The sequence below is a fragment of the Eptatretus burgeri genome, chromosome 4 (assembly GCF_056783735.1).
Source record: "Eptatretus burgeri isolate ZD-2024b chromosome 4, Ebu_testis_v1, whole genome shotgun sequence".
In the NCBI taxonomy this organism is placed as follows: domain Eukaryota; kingdom Metazoa; phylum Chordata; class Myxini; order Myxiniformes; family Myxinidae; genus Eptatretus; species Eptatretus burgeri.
The window spans coordinates 87,780,183-87,799,517 of record NC_140964.1 but is presented as its reverse complement, the minus strand read 5'-3'; the positions used below and the strand labels follow the sequence as shown (position 1 = coordinate 87,799,517).

At 45.7% G+C, this 19,335-nt stretch overlaps 3 protein-coding genes across 7 annotated transcripts in view; 1 reads left to right on the top strand and 2 right to left on the bottom strand.

Annotated features, from left to right (window-relative positions):
* The window catches only part of LOC147028623 (chloride channel protein 2-like), a 131,883-nt gene extending 127,026 nt beyond the window's left edge, over positions 1 to 4,857 (bottom strand). Inside the window, exon 1 of one of the 5 annotated variants that reach the window (XM_085879230.1) lies at positions 4,563 to 4,857. The gene's annotated coding sequence lies outside the window, so the exon portion shown is untranslated. The remainder of the gene's footprint in view (positions 1 to 4,562) is intronic. The other 4 variants (XM_085879231.1, XM_085879235.1, XM_085879234.1 and 1 more) reach the window with 4 other exon arrangements.
* Positions 1,971 to 19,335, top strand: part of LOC147028620 (uncharacterized) — a 118,708-nt gene continuing 101,343 nt past the window's right edge. The window contains exon 1 of the mRNA XM_085879242.1: positions 1,971 to 2,418. Coding sequence (XP_085735368.1) covers positions 2,361 to 2,418 — 58 coding nt within the window. The 5' untranslated portion in view covers positions 1,971 to 2,360. The remainder of the gene's footprint in view (positions 2,419 to 19,335) is intronic.
* On the bottom strand, positions 5,547 to 19,085 carry LOC147028622 (uncharacterized). The gene is made up of 2 exons (XM_085879245.1): positions 18,909 to 19,085; positions 5,547 to 8,493 (listed from the first exon to the last, which is right to left on the bottom strand). Exon 2 carries the CDS (start codon positions 8,485 to 8,487, stop codon positions 6,826 to 6,828), a length of 1,662 nt encoding a protein of 553 aa, XP_085735371.1. The 5' UTR covers positions 8,488 to 8,493; positions 18,909 to 19,085; the 3' UTR covers positions 5,547 to 6,825.

The following is a 19,335-nucleotide window of genomic DNA, read 5'->3' as shown; positions in this document are numbered from 1 at the left end:
TGCATCTGTAAGTGGGGGCAGGCATTTGGAATCATGAGTTCAGGATGCCGGCGATAACTCGCCTACTTTTCACGAAAAACCATGGGATCTTTGATGTCCACCAAAAACCGGTACTGGGAGACAGGTCCTCCGGCTTAAAGCACAATTAAACCCAGAGCTTTGAAGAAAGTCCAAGAGTATGAAAATAACTCTCCTTTAATATCATTGCATTTTAAGGAATATTCAACAATAAAGATGAGTAATCCAAATACAATGTTTGCAACCATTGGGCTATTGTGATAGCGAGATTTGGGAACAATGCAATGTCACAGCGCCAACACTGAACGCACGAGTGTCAGGCGTGTGGCCGTCAATGAGAGAGAGGAAAGTGCAGTGAGAGCTTTGTCCAGATCCCAAATGAGGATAAAATATCCGGAGAAGAGAGAGTTAGCAACGAAGTGGCTTCACAATATAGAAACTGGTCATACTGTTGATACATTTTCTTTCGAAAAGCACAAAATGGTTTGCGAAGACGACTTCGAGTTCTTGGTGTTTTCAAAGGCAGCAACAAAGACAGGCCGATCTACTCGGATACGACGTGAAAAAGCAAGCGTTGGTAGAAGATGCATATCCAACCTTTTTTCAACACAAAGCTCCGAAAAAAACAAAACAACCGAAACAATACCGGTTCTGCAAAGTATCAGGTGCCAACTTACCAGACCCATTCCACAACAAGAAATGAATGACAATAGAAGCACCGGCTCCCTACGGGAGCCATCAAGGGGGTCATGTTATTATATTTATGCCTATTTTACTCCAAGGGGTCCCAGGATTACACACCCAAAAAATGATTGCGATCGATTCAGCCGTTTTTGCGGCACCTGGGAACAGACAGACGGGCAGACGGTGAATTATAGTAAGATGAGCAACTAAACCGTCCAAGTTCATCATATTCTCGACCTCAGAAACTGGAGTCGTACAACAGTCTCTTTCCACACAGTCGCTTTGTTCTTCCGAAGTATATTGTATGCGGTTTGAGCGTTCTCTCGCTCGGCTTCACTGTATTCCGGGTCAGAAAAAATGTATTTCCATTTCAGCAGAAAAATCCATTTCTACGGCGAGGCGTGTTCCCAAGTGACGGCTCAGTAATGTCAGACTGGCGCTGTGACGTCACCTACACATGCACTTCAGCCGGTGTATGGCATTAAGCAGTATCTTTCAGAAAGAGAACTTTTTGTCGAAATTTTCTGTTCTACTCGACGCAATGCCAAAAATCTTTTGCACGCGTTTGGATAAAATATATTTAAATATCCGATTAAGTCAGTATTAATTGCCGGGTTAAATTGCACTATAAAGTCATTCTGAGGGATGACTCGCACATTGAGGCCTCACCATGCATGGGAAACACTGGGGTGACAGTTTGTTGTGAGAACAAGATTCAAACCCAGGATGGACAGCTCAAGAGATGCGTGGGCATACCTCAAAGCTATCGAGACAGCTCTATAAGCTTTAATAACAGCAGAAGATGCTCTGGAAGGACAGTGTTAAAATTGTGGGGACAAAGGTCCAATGCATGCAGCAGGAGGGTGGGTCGTGTGGAATGGTGCATACACGATATGGTAGGTTGAGAGCCAAGTCAAACTTTATGCCACATTTGTGTTGGCCTACATAACAAACTAGAAGGGCACTCGGTAGAGCGCATAACTCCGCCACGTAATGCCTGATCCACGAGAACATATCGGGCCCAATGCATTTTTGAAATATCATGCTATACAGTGCTATATCGTTTTTGGCCCAATCTCTTGATGGTGAAGAATCACTTTAAAAATTAAATATATCTCGTATCCAGATCCACATTCGGATCTTCACCAAAATCGAATCGATTCTTCTTTGTCACACACCCAACCTGTCCAACAAGTTTAATCCAAATCCGTCCACAACATATCGGGTATCATTAGCTATATGTTTCGGTAAAGACGGTTTCCTCGTGTGAAGATCCGTTCCCCATTTATCTGTTCCGAATGTGCAGCACGTGGTTGGTTGCTGGTGACTGTACTGCTGATGCAATGACCCCTATAGGTAAGGGAAGGAATATGTCATTTGTTTGGGGTGTCGTGGATACTTACTTTACTTGGAATGCTTGGTCGATTCGTAGCTTGGCCCCTACGGGCTGCTTTCGGTTTCTTGAAGAGTCACACTGACGGTGCACTCAATGTGTGATCCGATAGGCGATTCCACAGTTCCATGACGCAATTTGTGAAAAAACAGAAAAGTTCCTGACATTGGTTCTCTATGTGCTACGAGTCAGCGTCATTCAGTGTCCTCTCGAAAGGGTCAAGAGAACGGTTGTCACCAAGAAAACGCCACGTGACCCGACAAAGATGTACCAGCGCAGCAACGAGGGCCTCATAAGAATGGCTTTCCAGTCTCTACAACGAAGTAAGTATGAAGATATTTGTACGTTTCAGTCTGATTGGCGTTTGCTCTCCTTTCTCCAAGAGATTTTTCAAAATACGATAAAGTAATCTCTGTACACGATGATAAACATCGCTTCTGCACCTTTTCTCATTTAAAATATTTGTCCTTGTTTTTTTTTTAACCATTGACTCCAGGTGGGATTGGCATACTCTAGACCTGGACAAACAATCGATTTGTACAAAGTTTCAACTTTTGGGATGGAGGGAAAGGGGGAGAGGGAGGGGGAGGGGGGAATCAGGTATAGCTACTTTTTATATATATTTGCTTTTTTTAACAATAGCCGTCACCTGTGTGAGTCAGGATTAAAATTCCCAAGTTCTGCTGTTTTACTCCTTAAGACACTCTCCACTCATAAAGCTGTTCGAGTTATCAGGTGATGTCATAAAGCTTTTCGAGTTAGCAGGTGATGTCATAAAGCTGTTCGAGTTAGCAGGTGATGTCATAAAGCTGTTGGAGTTAGCAGGTGATGTCATAAAGCTGTTTGAGTTATCAGGTGATGTCATAAAGCTGTTCGAGTTAGCAGGTGATGTCATGAAGCTGTTCGTGTTAGCAGGTGATGTCATAAAGCTGTTGGAGTTAGCAGGTGATGTCATAAAGCTGTTGGAGTTATCAGGTGATGTCATAAAGCTTTTCGAGTTAGCAGGTGATGTCATAAAGCTGTTCGAGTTAGCAGGTGATGTCATAAAGCTGTTGGAGTTAGCAGGTGATGTCATAAAGCTGTTCGAGTTAGCAGGTGATGTCATAAAGCTGTTCGAGTTATCAGGTGATGTCATAAAGCTGTTCGAGTTAGCAGGTGATGTCATGAAGCTGTTCGTGTTAGCAGGTGATGTCATAAAGCTGTTGGAGTTAGCAGGTGATGTCATAAAGCTGTTCGAGTTATCAGGTGATGTCATAAAGCTGTTTGAGTTATCAGGTGATGTCATAAAGCTGTTCGAGTTAGCAGGTGATGTCATGAAGCTGTTCGTGTTAGCAGGTGATGTCATAAAGCTGTTGGAGTTAGCAGGTGATGTCATAAAGCTGTTGGAGTTAGCAGGTGATGTCATAAAGCTGTTCGAGTTATCAGGTGATGTCATAAAGCTGTTTGAGTTAGCAGGTGATGTCATAAAGCTGTTCGAGTTATCAGGTGATGTCATAAAGCTTTTCGAGTTAGCAGGTGATGTCATAAAGCTTTTCGAGTTAGCAGGTGATGTCATAAAGCAGGTGAAATAGACGAGAGTGTGTTCCATGACCAATCAGCTTGAAGAGCACTTGCCAGGTGGCTCAAGCACTCAAACAAAGAACCTGTTCAGACGGGTCTGGCTTGGCAAGCTGATTGGTAATGGAACATACCCACTCGACTGCAAGTTTCTCAACATTGAATGTACGTTTCCATGTGCTGGAGCAAGCACTCAGATCATTTAAATGCTTCCCATAACTCATCACAGTCCCCCCGGCTATTAATAATGTCTGAAATGATGATGATGATGATGATCCGTGTCCATGATTCGTGTTTCCATTCGAAACGGGTCAGCGAAGAGTTAGTTATATTTGCCCTATTTTATTGCACATATTGCTAAACCTGTTGTGAACTTTCACGTTCAATACAAGGAGCAAGCAAAAAAATTAAAAAAAACAGGCGAGTGGGATAAAACTGCAACCGAGCTTAGCGATACACCACCATGCACATTGTGAGTTTTTATAAAAACTACCACACCGTCTAAATCTCCAATGTTGAAAAAGGTTACAGCTTAAACAGCAAATAAAGGTAAAAAAAAATTAAATTAAAAACGTTACAAGAAAAATTCGTACAGATGGACTTCCACAAATACAAGGCATTTCACACAGATTTGATCGTCTTCACTTCAGCTGCACAGACACTTCACGATTTGCATTCACGAAAGTAAGAGGTTTAAAAAAAAAAATCACACACCAAGTAAAAACCTTGGCTTTCAATCACAGCCCATCGCCTCCCTCACAAGGAATAAATAAATAATAATAACAATAATAATAATAATAATAATAATAATAATAATAATAAAAAAGACAAAACAAAATACGGAGATTCACAGTCGAACCGCCGAAACTGAAAACATAGCTCCGAACGTAATAAATAAACGGATTTGTACCAAATGTTACTTGCGAGAAGCGACGTCCTGCTGCTGTTTTCGATAAACGAATAAACATCAACACCGTGTGTTCCGAAGCGAAGATTAGATCACCGAGTGAAGGAAATTTACCCGGAAAGAAGCAGTTTTACCAAACGACTGACGCCGACATGGATTCCATTGGTGGAGGACGGTCACGTGATCCGGAAATCAAACCGCCGACTCCGCGTGAAATAAAAACAAAGCCGCAAAGGTGATGTTCCTCGTGAGGTAAAACAACGACAAACGTGTGTCCAAGAGCCGCATCCTAAAGGCAATAGCAACAACAACGTCCGATATTTCGTCACGTGCCTTGATGGAGCCAATAGCGAGACCCGTCATGGAGGCTCCTATTCATGACGAGAAAATCGTGTATTTACGAATTTACAACACATTAAATGGAATAATCTTTAAATAGTAACGTGAACTTTTGGAAACTTTAAAGCAAATGTCCGAATATATTTAAAAGTTGATGATAGACGCTCTCAAAAGGCACCCTCAATGCGAGGATGTGTACAGGTGTTTAGTATTTAAGGAGATCCGGATCATGTATATAAAAGAGCTGGAGTCCTTAATGTTGAAGAAGAAGAAGAAGAAGAAGAAGAAGAAGAAGAAGAAGAAGAAGAAGAAGAAGAAGAAGAAGAAGAAGAAGAAGAAGAAGAAGAAGAAGAAGAAGACGACCACCACCACCAAAACAAAGCAATGTCACCCGCAGGGTGACCCGTATCTTGCCAAAAGGTGACCACGTGTGACTTCTTTAAGGTCACACTGAGGTGAACAGAGCTGCTATCCACCAGGAGCGACTCCTTGAGGAATATCTGCCTACGAGAGATTCCAATGAGAATTGTGCTTCAGAGTTACCATGAAAAATGTGCGTTTGCCTCATAACGTCACCAAATGACGTCATAATGTCTCAAGCTTGACATATCTGGAAAGCACTCATTGAGGTGTTCAAGTTATACTACACGATATGGTTCCTTAAACTTGAAAATTTGACCTTGGGATCAAATATGTTTGACCTCAGGCGCTAACCTTGAAGGTCAAGGTCGATCACAAATAAACACTAATCAGCTGAGCGCGAAGCCATTTTCTACATTCCCACAAAGTTTGGAGATGATTCGATCAAAATTACTCAAAAAAAAAAAATATTTCGTCGACCTCCATAATTGATATCAAAGTGACGTTGACCTTTGACCTTGATTTTGACCTTTATGTGACGGAAAGGTATTGCAATAAGACGACGATATGTGAACCTACAAGAGTTTCCAATGAGAACTGTGCTGTACAGAGTGACCTAAAGAAGAGTTTCTGATGTGAACTAAAGCGATACAATATACATGAAAAATGCAGTTTTTTTCGTCATACGTCGTCAAATGACCTCACATCGTCAAAATAGTTATATGTCTGGAAAACACTCATCAAGGGCTTTAATTTGAGGTACTACTCAATACGGGAACTGAAACTTGAAAATTTGACCTTGTGGTAAAAAATGAATGACCTAAATATGACCTTGAAGGTCAAGGCCGATCAACACTAAAAATTAATCAGCTGAGCGCCATACCACACCCTACATACCCACCAAGTTTGGAGATCATTCAAGCAAAGTTACTCAAAAAATAAGGGTTTCGGCGACCTCCATGATTTACCGCAAAGTGACCTTGACCTTTGACCTTGACCTTTATGTGTGCCGAAGGTTATTGTAATAATACTACGATTCGTGTACCCACAAGAGTTTCCGATGAGAATTGTGCTCTACAGAGTGATATAAAGGTGAAAAATCCAATGATTACAGACAAACAAACAAAAAAACTTACCAAGTAACAGATCTTGCAAAAACGAAGTTTTGACAAGATAAAAAGCTTTCAGCACCTGCACTGGTATGCACATTCCTTCAGACTCCGCTAACGTTCGTAATACCACGATCCTGTAAGTCATTGGCTCTTCCAATGGCTCAACTTATCCCAAGGGGTGATCCATGCTGCACGACTGCTCGCTGAGCGATAACACTGAACAACAAAAATTTTTTACTGGAGATGTGTAAAGTGATTTAGACTAATTTGGGTACGCTGATTTCAACAATCATAACCATTTTGCTGTATCACGTCAGGATTTTCAGTAACAGAAATATTCCCATTGCCTAGAAGTCAGGATTTCAATGAAATTTACAAAAATTCATTTATTCATTTATTTCATCATGAATGCTTCAAAATTATAGAAATTACAGAAAAACTCCACTAGAATGTAATTAAAAATGCTTTAGGCATTTGGCTTTGCGTTTGTGCTGCTCTGTGTCAGTTTCACGATGCAGGAACCAGCAGAAATCGCCCATCATGTTCGGGTTGTGCCGCCCTTGGTAACGCGTCTCCATGAGTGAAATCTCTTGGTGGAATCGCTCGCCGTGCTCGTCCGAGACTGCTCCCAAGTTGTCAGGGAAGAAGTTCAGGTGCTGGTGTAGGAAATGGATTTTCAGGGACATCCTGGAGCCAAGTTTCCTGAAGGACTCCAGCAGCTGCTGCACTATTTCTTCATAGTTGTCCGCGCGCTCGTTCCCCAAGAAGTTGTCCGTCACAGCTTTGAAGCTCCTCCACGCTGCCAGCTCTTTGGGGTTTAGAGTTGTCGGAAAAGTTTCGTCCTTCATAATCTGTCGGATTTGCGGTCCAACAAAGACACCAGCCTTGATCTTGGCCTCCGACAAGGTGTTGCCAAACTTTTCCTTGAGGTATAAAAACCCACGCCCATTCAGATCCATTGCCCGTACAAAACTTTTCATCAAGCCGAGCTTTATGTGGAGTGGTGGAAGGAAAACCTTGGCTGGGTCGACAAGGGCGACATGCTTCATGTCGTGTCGACCAGGTACATGCTCTTTTCGCTCTTCCCAATCTTTCTTCGCCCAGTGATTCTTGTCGTCTCTGCTATCCCAGAGACAAAGGAAGCACATGTATTTCGTGTAGCCTGACTGCAGCCCTAACAACAGCGCCACCACTTTCAAGTCTCCGCAGATGTGCCAGTTGAAGTCATTGTACTTGATGGAATCAAGCAGCTGCCGCATAGTCTCATAGGTCTCTGTCATGCCGAACGCGTGAGCCAGTGGGACTGATGGTTTCTCGTTGCCATTGTGGAGCAAAACAGCCTTCAAGCTGTTCTTCCCCGAGTCGATGAAGAGGCGCCAGTCTGCAGGATCGTGATCACACCCAAGTTCTTTCAACAAACCGTTGATGTCACTGCAGAATGTCATCGTGTCTTCCATCTCAAAGAACTCAGCCATGTCTCTGTGACGTGCTCTGAACAAGGATATCTTGGTGTTAGGTTCAACTACATTCCACTGCTGCAGCCTTGATCCAAGCAGCTCTGCCTTCGCCTTTGACAGCGAGAGATCTCTTACAAGATCATTTAAGTCTCCCTGGTTCAGAAGGTGTGATTCTTGAGTGTCGGGTTCAAAAGGTTCATCATCACCATCCTCTTCACCACTGCTTACAGCTATGTTCTGATCAGCTGGAGGTGTTGGAACGGGGTTCTCGTCATCATGAGGCACAGGTTTACGAGCAGAGACGCAGTCAGCGTACTTGATGTGACCTTTATTCTTCTTGTTGAAGCCGGCGATGCTTGTGCAGCAGAAATAACAATCATCATGATGATTCTGCGGCTCACGCCATATCATGGGCACCGCAAATGGCATGCTCGCGTGCTTGCCCACCAACCACTGAGTCAAGGTTGTGTGACAGCTTGTGCAGCAGATGTGTGGTGCCCAGCTCTGTTCTTGGTCCCCCACCTTACACCCGAAGTAGTGAAAGTAGGCGGCCTTCATTTTCACTGCTGTAGATATACTTCGCTGTTGATCTTTTTTGGTATACCGACCACAGACATAACAGAAGTTGTCAGGATGATTGGTACAGGAACGCCTACTCATCTTTATCTGAAAGAAAGAAATATAACACAAGTTAACAACAATTGTACGAAATAGACATGTTAAAGACATATGTAAATTTCATTGAAATCCTGACTTCTAGGCAATGGGAATATTTCTGTTCCTGAAAATCCTGACGTGATACAGCAAAACGGTGATGATTTTTGAAATCAGCGTACCCAAATTAGTCTTAATCACTTTACACATCTCCAGTAAAAAAAAAATTTTGAAATTTGTTGTTCAGTGTAATCAGCATCTCTGAGTTTGGAGGTACAGTCACGGACACAGGTGCAATGACACTTGTATCCTTCAGATAATTTTCTCCATGATCCTCAAACGGAACCGTGTCCGTTCCAATCCTCAAAACACATCCGGTCAAAATCCAATTGACATCCATTCTCTGCCAGGAAATCAAGTCCAATTAAGCACAGGCCATATAGTTTTGCCAACCACACCTTAGTATTATACTCCATCCCAGCCAACCACAAGTTCATCACCCCACTCCCGAGTATTGGCACTGTTTCTCCATTGGCCAATTTCAGATGGTACCCTGATCCAGGGGAAAGTGGTTTCCACCCCCCTCTCGGGTGTCGCAGTATATCGGGGTGCACAACGGTCACGTTTGCCCCCATGTCCACTATTGCTCGAATCTGCTTCCCCTCCGCTGTACACAAAACTGCAACATTCTGCAACTGTTCACTCACCCCTCTTAAACAGATCACCACAACTGAGGCTTCTCCACCATTTGCAGCCAGCTGTTGCCCCGCACAGCCGGCTATGTCTGGTTTCCCAAACTAATAGCTCCATTGCATCGTGGGGCCTCTGATCTCCTTCCTGTGATTGGGCTTTAACTCCCCCCCCCCACCAACCCACCATCCCCTCTAAAGTACCTGCCATAGAAGCTTCACTTGTACCCCCATCTTGGTCCCATTCCCCTTGTAAACTCTCGTTAATGTCCATAACCACCTGCACTCCGACTGCAGGTGGCCTTGCACCCCACACCCCCAGCATGTGGGGCCCACTCCCCGAGGATCAGAAGACACCCCGACTCCTGTTGTCCGACACCCTGGTTGCCTCCCTTAGGTCCAAACAGGCTGCTGCATCTCCTCACGAAGCCTCTGCACCTCCTGTTTCGTGGCATAACCTTCTTCCCTTCCTCAGTCCCCAGGTACTGTGTCTGGCGAATTACCGTCCGTTGCACAAGAGACAACCGTTGCATATTAATGATGACCAATTCAGAAGCAATCTCAGCCAGATGATACAGACCCTGAGGCTGCTGTAGTCACACTTGTGTTTGTGATTCCTCACATATGGCCTTTAAAAAATACTCACAAGCTAGATTTTCAAAGGTCCCTCTACCTCTAGGTAAACCAGCTTCACTAAATAATCAATGTCACCTGCAAGATTCTGAAATGTCTACATGGGTCGCCATTTCCGCTGCGTGAGTTGCACCCATGTCAGCTTGACCTGATGTGCTGTCCCGAACTGCCTTGTGAGGCATTGTACCACTTCTTCGTAGACCAACGGGTTTCTCAACCAGCCATTTAATATACCCAATGCCTTTCCTCTCAATGACGTTACCAGCATGGCTGCCTTCTGCCCATCTGTCCAATTGTTCGACCCTGCTACACACTCAAACTGTGCTAAATATGGCTCCAAATTTTCGTCCCCACTATTGGGGCCACATGCTATATCCTGACTGTATGAGTCACCCACCATCGTCCTTATGGTAACAGACGTGTTAAGCCCGCTTGGCCCTACCATCAATTTGAAGGCACTCCTGGGTTGTGATGCATCCACGGAATACCCCGTATTCTGACTTTTAGTTTAATTTTGCCTAATTACTTCCAACTTCTTCTCCACTACTTGGAACCGAGCTTCTATTCCCTCCTCAAGTCCCATCATTTGTTCTTTCAGGGTTTGAGTCTCAGATCTCTGAACATCAATCCTCTCATTTATTGCGTCTCTATGACCATCCATCTTCTCAAGCATTTCAGTTTTCGGAGCATGTATCTTCTCATTTATTCTGACTCTATGAACACCGAGAACATTCCTCGTCCTACTTAATTTGTCTGAGCGTCCATGCTTCCAGTCATTTCAGCTCAGTGAGCATCCAGCTTGGCCAGTAAGGCACTTAACTGCTTGCCGATGTCCATCGGCCAAGCTGACATGCATTCATTACCATCGCCTGCCCCTGGGCTACTATGATCCAATGGACGGCCCAGAGAGAATCCTTCAGCACCCTCCGTAACTGTTTCCATGGATGTCACTGCCCTACTCAAAACCCCACTTCCATCCATCCTTGAATTACAGGCGCATTCCCTCACCTCTTCTAACAAAAATTCCTGCGTTACTTTCACCGTCATTTCAAATTGAACTTCGGACTTGTCCATATCAGAATTTCTTTCCTCTTTCACCGCTTCCCTTAGATGATCTACCAACACACTTTTCATCCCGCTGACATCGAGCCCATATTTCTCCATCTCTGACCTGAGATTAGTGACATGCCGGTCAGCAAATGATGTCTTGGATGGTCCCGACGCTACCACATTAGCATTCGCCATTCCGACACTCATTTACCAATTTGGGCTTGTATCCCACTCCTGACACCACTTGTTATGACCTCGCCCTTGGGTAGAGGGCTCAGAGTGCAGCCTATTGCTCTGGAGGTCCTAATTGACTCACTCGGGCGGTCAATATATTTCCCCCGTTAAGTGGTCGTGCCATCTAAGCAGTCGGAAATCACTGAGCAATATTATCCGCGTGCTTGCGCAACCCCAGAGGGACACAGAATGCGAAAGTATACCGATCCACCAATATAATTTCAGTTCAGAAATGAATGCAGATCGTTTACTCAGGATTAAACCAGACTGCAGATCAACCTTGCTCAACAATACACCACATGTACAGGTATGCCAATCCAGCAATGTAATGCAAGCCAAAATAAATGAGTACAAATCGTTCACTCAGGATAAATTAGTCAGCGAAAAGGGAGAAAGAAAGATAGTGTGAAGAGAGAAGAAGAGGAGAACAGAATTCGAGCCTGTTTCTGGATGACTCAACACGGTCTCGTCTCAGGCTCAACCGCCGACCCCAAAGGATGGTGCCTCACCACCTTGCCCTTCCGCGGGATGTGCCCCTAATCTCCACAACTCCAATCGATCCACACAACTCATCCAACTCTTCCAACACCAGGACACAGCACCTTGCCTCCACTTCATCAAGACGATTCACGCCAGCCGTACATGCCTCAGCCTCATCTCTTGTTGTCCTCCAATATCATGTGCACCAGTGTTTTATCGTAAAGTACTCCAAGAACGAGGAATCCAATATTCTCCAACGGTTTTATTCAACCGATCATCGAACGGTTTGTACGTGTGAGATCCTCTTTGCTCCATAACTTGGAGAGGTGCTGAAAATTTGGATTGTCCTTTTTGGAGGATGCCAGGTTTCCTCACTTGGACGAAGAAACCACATTGAAAGTTCACATCGTTTGCTCCACAACGTTTGTCGGTGTACACCTTTTGCTTGTTCTGCTTCTCTCGTACTCTGAGCGCCGTGTCTTTGTGTGACAATGTCTTGGGCTTTGGCATCTGCAGACCAGATACATGCAGCTTGGTGAGCATCTCTCTCCCATGAAGCAGTTCAGCAGGTGATCCTTGTGTTGTGACATATCGAGTTGCCCGGCATGTTTGAAGAAAGTCCGTTGTAAACGTTTTCCAGTCTTTCCCTTCAATGTTAGCAGTGAGCAAGCTTTCCTTTAAGCTTCTATTGAATCGCTCAATTTCCCCATTCGATTGTGGGTAGTACACTTCTGACTTCCTGTGGATAATGTCTCTGTCTTTCAGAAAGATTTCAAATTCCTGAGATGTGAATTGTGTCCCATCGTCAGATATCAACTTTTTTGGGATACCTTCTCTGTTAAAGACAGTTGACAGGAGCTCGATCACTGTAGTGGAAGTGACCTGGGAGGTGAAGGCAATTTCTGGCCATTTGTTAAAGTAATCAATAAGAGTGATAGCGAAACGACAATCCAGTGGCACAGAATCGAAGGGCCCCACTATGTCGATTGCCCATTTCTCCCAAGCTGTTAGGCTGTAGTGGTGATGCGTGTGTCACCGCTGTCTTGTCGTGCTGCTGGTAAGTAATGCAAGCCTTGATTGCGGACTCGACATGCGCGTCCATTCCCGGCCACCAAAACAAATCTCTAAACCGCTGCTTTGTCCTCACTTTTCGTCAGAATTTGCGTCAGGACCGCTCCAAGGCCATAATCGGAGGTGTCAGTTGTCACTATGGTGTGTCGCTCTGAATCAAAGAGAGCGAGAGCTGGACTACCGACAATCAGTTCTTAAACCGAATCGAAACTTTTCTGTGCTGTGACTGACCAGGAGAAGGTGGACGGTCCCCGCAGTAATTCTCTCAGGGGTTCAACGACCGATGCATAGTTAGGGATGAACTTCGCACGCCATGACGTGAGCCCGAGAAAAGAGCGCAAGCTCTGCACGTCTTTCGGTGGGGGTGCTTCTGACGCCACAACAACATGGGCAGGGTCAGGTTTCAGTCCTGTGTGTGACACTACATGTCCTAAAAATGACAGCTCTGTCTGTCTGAAGTAGTATTTTGAAAGGTTCAGTTTCAGTCTTGCTGCATCGATGCGATGTAGTTCCGCTCTGAGGTGTTTGTCATGTGCTTTGGGAGTCCCTCCGAAAATGATTACATCGTCAAGGTAACACTGAGCTCTGGGTTGATTTTTTTAAAATGGCAGACATCATCCTCTGAAAACAGCTTGGTGCTGAAACAAGTCCGTTAAGGGATTCGTTTGTCGCGAAACAGTCCCTCATGTGTAATGAAGGCAGTAATGTCCCTGCTGTTCTCATGCAGTACTGTTACGGATTTGGAAGCCTCCTGTACACAGACAGTCAGCAGTCCCCGCAGTTCAGTTATTTCGATAAGTATGTGTTTATAGTCAGGGTCCCGTCCTTCTGTCTAATGGGTTAATTAAGTGTATGTGCGCTGCGAGTTATTTTATAGTTAGAATTTATACATCAACCACAACAACATACATCTTCGCTTCTTCCACCATCGCCCTCCCTCATGCGCATGCATGACGAACGCAACCGTGGGCGGGGCCCACTCCCTCTTTAGCCAATCGGTCAAGGGCGGGCGTTTCACCTGCCCCGTCCTTCACTCAACCCGGTCGCCATTACGCACGTGGTCTTAGGTGAGGAGGTAGGCGGAGCTACAATCGCCTCAGATCGGGACTCCACCCAGAAGGGTGGGAGTTGCCCCGCTGCTTTGGGATTTCTGTCCAATATCCTGTCCAATGAGGAACGGCCAGCCAATCACGCGACGCAACCGTCCAATCAGGAGGCGAGTGGCCAGGGAAGAAATCCCTCCTACCTGACGAGAGGAACAAAGAATGGTCGGGGCGATGATTCTGTCTGGGTCTGCCTCGCCTGGTGTCGTCTGATCCGTCTGGAAGCTTTTTCGGCCTTGATTGCCTGTTGCCTCTCGCCTCGTCCGCCTTCGTGCTGGCTGGCGTCCGTCGCTCTATCCCTCGTCCCTGATGCTGCGTTGAGGCGGTGGGTTCGAGTCCCGCCGAGCCAGCTCGACCAGACCGCTCGAGGCGAACAGGTGCAAGTACAGACTCTTGCCCTCAGCTCGCCTTCCCTCCCAAGCTGAAGGGCCAAATAAAGGCCATGGCCACCATTTCTTTTGGGTGTGTGCGTGTGTCTGTGGGCCCAGTCTATAAGTAGCAATTGTTTAAGTGCCTTGTACATAACTTGCATTCCTTCTTGATAGTCGGTTTAACTCTGCTCTTTTTGTGCTCCCCTGCCCCACTATAAATAAACCCCGATTGTTCAATGTACCAGCTCGTTGTCTGTCGCTTTTTCATTGGTTGAGCACGGTGCATATTGGGAATTAGGGAGGCCTTGTTGCTGTAATTGTTCATTTGGACCGACGGATATTGGTAATCCCCGCTCGGTTTACACCCGGATCGGGCTCGGTTAACGGCCCGTTCCGCCCAAGGTCCGTCGAGGGTGTGGTTTTCCCCGGTAGTTTGACGACGTGGGTACTTAGGTATATTGAAATTAAGCAATTATCCCTACCCTTTGCCGTCGAAATATTGGCGACCACAGTCCGCTTAGGGACCCGTGACCTTTGGAGTTATCCAAGGGTTACGACCTTGCAATTCCAGGTATTCGGTAGGAGACGGCTCTACTGCTCCACCTGACGGCCGTTCCTCGCCACCGACCCCCGGCCCACAACAGTACAACCTGGTGGTACACACTTTGCAGATCCAATGTGGAGAAAAGTGTGCCACCTCGCAGCTCCGCAAACATTTCCTCCATATGAGGAAAAGGATATTAGTCAATCACCACCGCTTTATTTGGTTCTCTTAAATCCACGCACAGACGAATCCCTCCGTTTTTCTTCATCGTCACGACAATTGGTGAAACCTCTGATATCCACCTCACCTCCAAGCTTTGTGTCATCTGCATATTTGGAAAAGTTACTCTTGACCCCACTATCCAAATCGTTGATGTAAATAATGAATAGTAATGGTCCGAGTACTGATCCCTGAGATACCCCACTACTTACATCCTCCCAGTAAGACATCCTGCCACTCACATCCACTCTTTGCTTTGTATTACAAAACCAGTTTGCAATCCAATTAACTCCCTGACCAACCACTCCACAAGCCCTCACTTTGGCTAACAACCTCCGATGTGGTACCTTATCAAATGCTTTCTTAAAGTCAAGATATACTATGTTCACTGCCTTTCCCTCATCCACCCAATCAGACATTGCTTCATAGAACTCTAAAAGATTTGTTAAACAGGAACTACCTTTGGTAAACCCATGCTGACTACCTTTAATTAGTTTGTATTTGTTTAATTAGTTCCTCATCTGGTCCTTAATTAATGTCTCCAACACCTTCCCCACAACTGAAGTTAAACTAACAGTTCTATAGTTTCCCAATTCTTCTCTGGATCCTTTCTTAAATAATGGTGTTACATTTGCTCCTCTACAATCCTCCAGTACCTGTCCTGACTCCAAGGAACGATTGAAAATATCCATTAACATCTTTCTTACCTGCTCAGTCACTTCCCTCAATACTCGTTGCATATTATCTGGAGCCTTAAATACTCTTACATTACCTCGGTGTTCCTTTACTTCCTCCACTCCAACCTGGATCTTCTGTAAAAGCCCTTCTTCACATCCTTGATAGATACTCTCAGCTATTGACAATTCTCCTGACTGTTCTTGTGTAAAGATGAAGAAAATGCCTGTTTAATAAGCCTGCCATCTCACTTTCATCACTCACCACTCTCCTGGTGCTATTCCTCAATGGGCCCACACTGGTCCTAACATGTTCTTTTCCCGTGATATATTGAAAGAAAGCCTTGCGATTATGTTTAATATTCTTAGCCATGTCCTTCTCGTACTCTCTTTTGGCTTGCTGAGTTATTTTCTTAACTTGCCTCTGTTTACTCCGATCGTGATATAAATCTTACTCCAGTCATGTTATTTTAAACCAAATAAATGTCTTCTGCTTCTCCTTAATAGCATTCCTTATCTCACTACTGAACCACCCCGGTCTATTTCTGCTTCTAGTTTTACACCTCATTGGAAAGTACTCACTCTGCACTCGACACATTTGGTCCTTAAAGGTTTCCCATTTCTCTGATGCTGATTGTCCTATTGTTTGAGTCTCCCTATCTACATCACCCAACTCTCTCCTCACACCCTCAAAGTTTGCCTTCCTGAAATCTAATACCCTTACCCTACTATCCTGAACTCTAACCCTCAACAGAATCTTTGCACACACAATGTTATGGTCACTTGATCCAAAATGCTCCCTGACCTCCACCTCCTCCACCATATTGGGATCGTTACTTAAAAGGAGGTCGAACACTGCACTCCCCCTCGTGGGCTGACCTACAAACTGGGTTAAAAAGCAATCCTGAACTAAAACGAGGAAATCCTCATCCGCTCTGCCCTTTCCCTGTTCCTGGACCCAATCTATCCCTGACAAGTTAAAATCCCCCATAATCAATACTCTTCCCTTACCACATGCCCTTTTGAATTCTTCATGTACTCCTCCTTCCTCCTCTTCCTTCACACCCGGAGCCCTATAAAAGCATCCCACCAGTATCTTACTGTTTTTACGATCTCTAATCTCAACCCACACAGAATCCTCAACATTAATTCCCTCCTTAATGTCATCCCTTTCTCTTGATGCAATGCTGTCCTTTACCCAGATTGCTACTCCTCCTCCTATTCTCTCCTTCCGATCACACAGATACACCTTGTAGCCTTCTAATCCTGTCCTCAAGTTACTCTCCTCCTAAAACCATGTCTCACTCACTGCAACTATATCGTCCTCCTCGTTATCCACTTTGGCTTCAAGCTCTTCCATCTTATTATTTAAACTTCTGGGATTTGGACAGAATATATTTAACTTTTCCCTTCCTAAAATTACATTTTCCTGCCTGGACTTACTCATCACAATTACGTAATCCGTTCCTTCCTTAATACCTTCCCCACCCTCCAATGACCTAAAAAAGCCTGAATTCCTTCCCGAATTCCCACTGCAAACCTTGCTGTCCCTTTCTATTTAACATACGGCCATCATTCCGGAAACACTCCCTTTGTCCCTGAAATTATTCCCACTGCTTCTTAAATGTAAAACCTTCCTCTCTTCACCATTATCCCAGCCATTGGTTGGTATCTATTGCTCTGCTCATAGTTTCTATATTGTTTCCTAAGTTTGGGAGGATCCCAGAAAACATGACCTCCACAACCCTGTGATTTCAGTCGCTTTCCCAATATCCTGTATCTACTTTTCAAAACCTCTGAGTAAACTTTCCCTACATCATTCACTCCAAGGTGGAACCACAACCAACTTCTTCCTACCCTGACCCGATACCATATCGTTCACCCTTCCTTCAACATCTCCTGCTCCTTCAAATCTGCACATAATTCTAAGTCTACAATACTTCCTACAAAATGAAGAATCGACACATTTAATGATCTCATCACCCACAAAAATAATCTCCCAGACCTCATTTCTACCAATCTCTGTTGCTGCACAATCACTACTACCTGCACCCGCTGCACAGTCACCACTACCTGCACCCGCTGCACCGTCACCACTACGAAGCCTGGTGTCGGCTACACGTTTCGGGTGGTGGCTTCCGATCCTTGGTTCCTGAGTTCGAGCCCTGTTTCCACTGAATTAACACCAGGGTGTTGACTAAGGCTGTCATCCTGAAGTCGGTGAAATGAGCACCAGTGTACTGGTAATAGGGGCACTGCATCAGTGGCATAGCCACGCCCTCAACCAATGATGCAACCAGCAGCCAAAAAGGCAGCACACGATGAGAAAAATCCACCACTACCTGCACCCGCTGCACAGTCACCACTACCTGCACCGTCACCACTACCTTCACCCGCTGCACAGTCACCACTACCTGCACCCGCTGCACAGTCACCACTACCTGCACCGTCACCACTGCCTGCACCCGCCGCAGTCACCACTACCTGCACCGTCACCACTGCCTGCACCGTCACCACTGCCTGCACACGCTGCACAGTCACCACTACTTGCACCGTCACCACTGCCTGCACCGTCACCACTGCCTGCACTGTCACCACTGCCTGCACACGCTGCACAGTCACCACTACTTGCACCGTCACCACTACCTGCACCCGCTGCACAGTCACCACTACCTGCACCGTCACCACTGCCTGCACCCGCTGCAGTCACCACTACCTGCATCGTCACCACTGCCTGCACCGTCACCACTGCCTGCACCCGCTGCACAGTCACCACTACCTGCACCCGCTTCAGCGTCACCACTACCTGCACCGTCACCACTACCTGCACGGTCACCACTACCGTCTCCACTGCCTGCACAGTCACCACTACCTGCACAGTCACCACTACCTGCACCGTCACCACTACCTGCACCCGCTGCACCGTCACCACTACCTGCACCGTCACCACTACCGTCACCACTGCCTGCACAGTCACCACTACCTGCACGGTCACCACTACCGTCTCCACTGCCTGCACAATCACCACTACCTGCACCGTCACCACTACCTGCACCGTCACCACTACCATCACCACTACCTGCACAGTCACCACTACCTGCACCCGCTGCACAGCCACCATTACCTGCACCGTCACCACTACCTGCACCGTCACCACTACCATCACCACTACCTGCACAGTCACCACTACCTGCACCCGCTGCACAGCCACCATTACCTGCACCGTCACCACTACCTGCACCGTCACCACTACCGTCACCACTACCGTCACCACTGCCTGCACCGTCACCCGAATATCCGGAATATTATTAGGGAAGCCTTGGCGAGTTATCAGTGACACCCAAAACAAATTCCTGTACCTTCAGCGGAGTTCCCGACGTCGGATTGGCGAATACCGACCGATCGATCAATCGGGGATTGAAAACCCTCAACCAATGAAACTGCTCCGATAAAATGCTTTGTTCAAAACATCGCGCACGAGTCGGAATGTTTCTCAAGCGGCGATTGCTGTTTGTAACACGTCATTCAACTGAATATTTAAATAAACCGTCAACACGGAAATTGAGGGTGACAAATAAAATGGGAACGACAAAGGAATGAAACGATTCACGACGAGCCATGCGTTATTTTCCTTATTACATATAATAATCAGTATTCAAAGAAAGAGAATATAATTAATGAGTTGTATCCACTTTTATCAGGGTTCGCGCTTTGTTCGTGAGATTTCCTTCCGTTCGTTAAATTTATTTGAAGACGCTTTAAGTGACGTCATGACCTGGTGCGCTG

Excerpts from the sequence above, each read along its gene's own strand:
- LOC147028622 (XM_085879245.1), bottom strand. The coding sequence starts at position 8,487 with ATGAGTAGGCGTTCCTGTACCAATCATCCTGACAACTTCTGTTATGTC.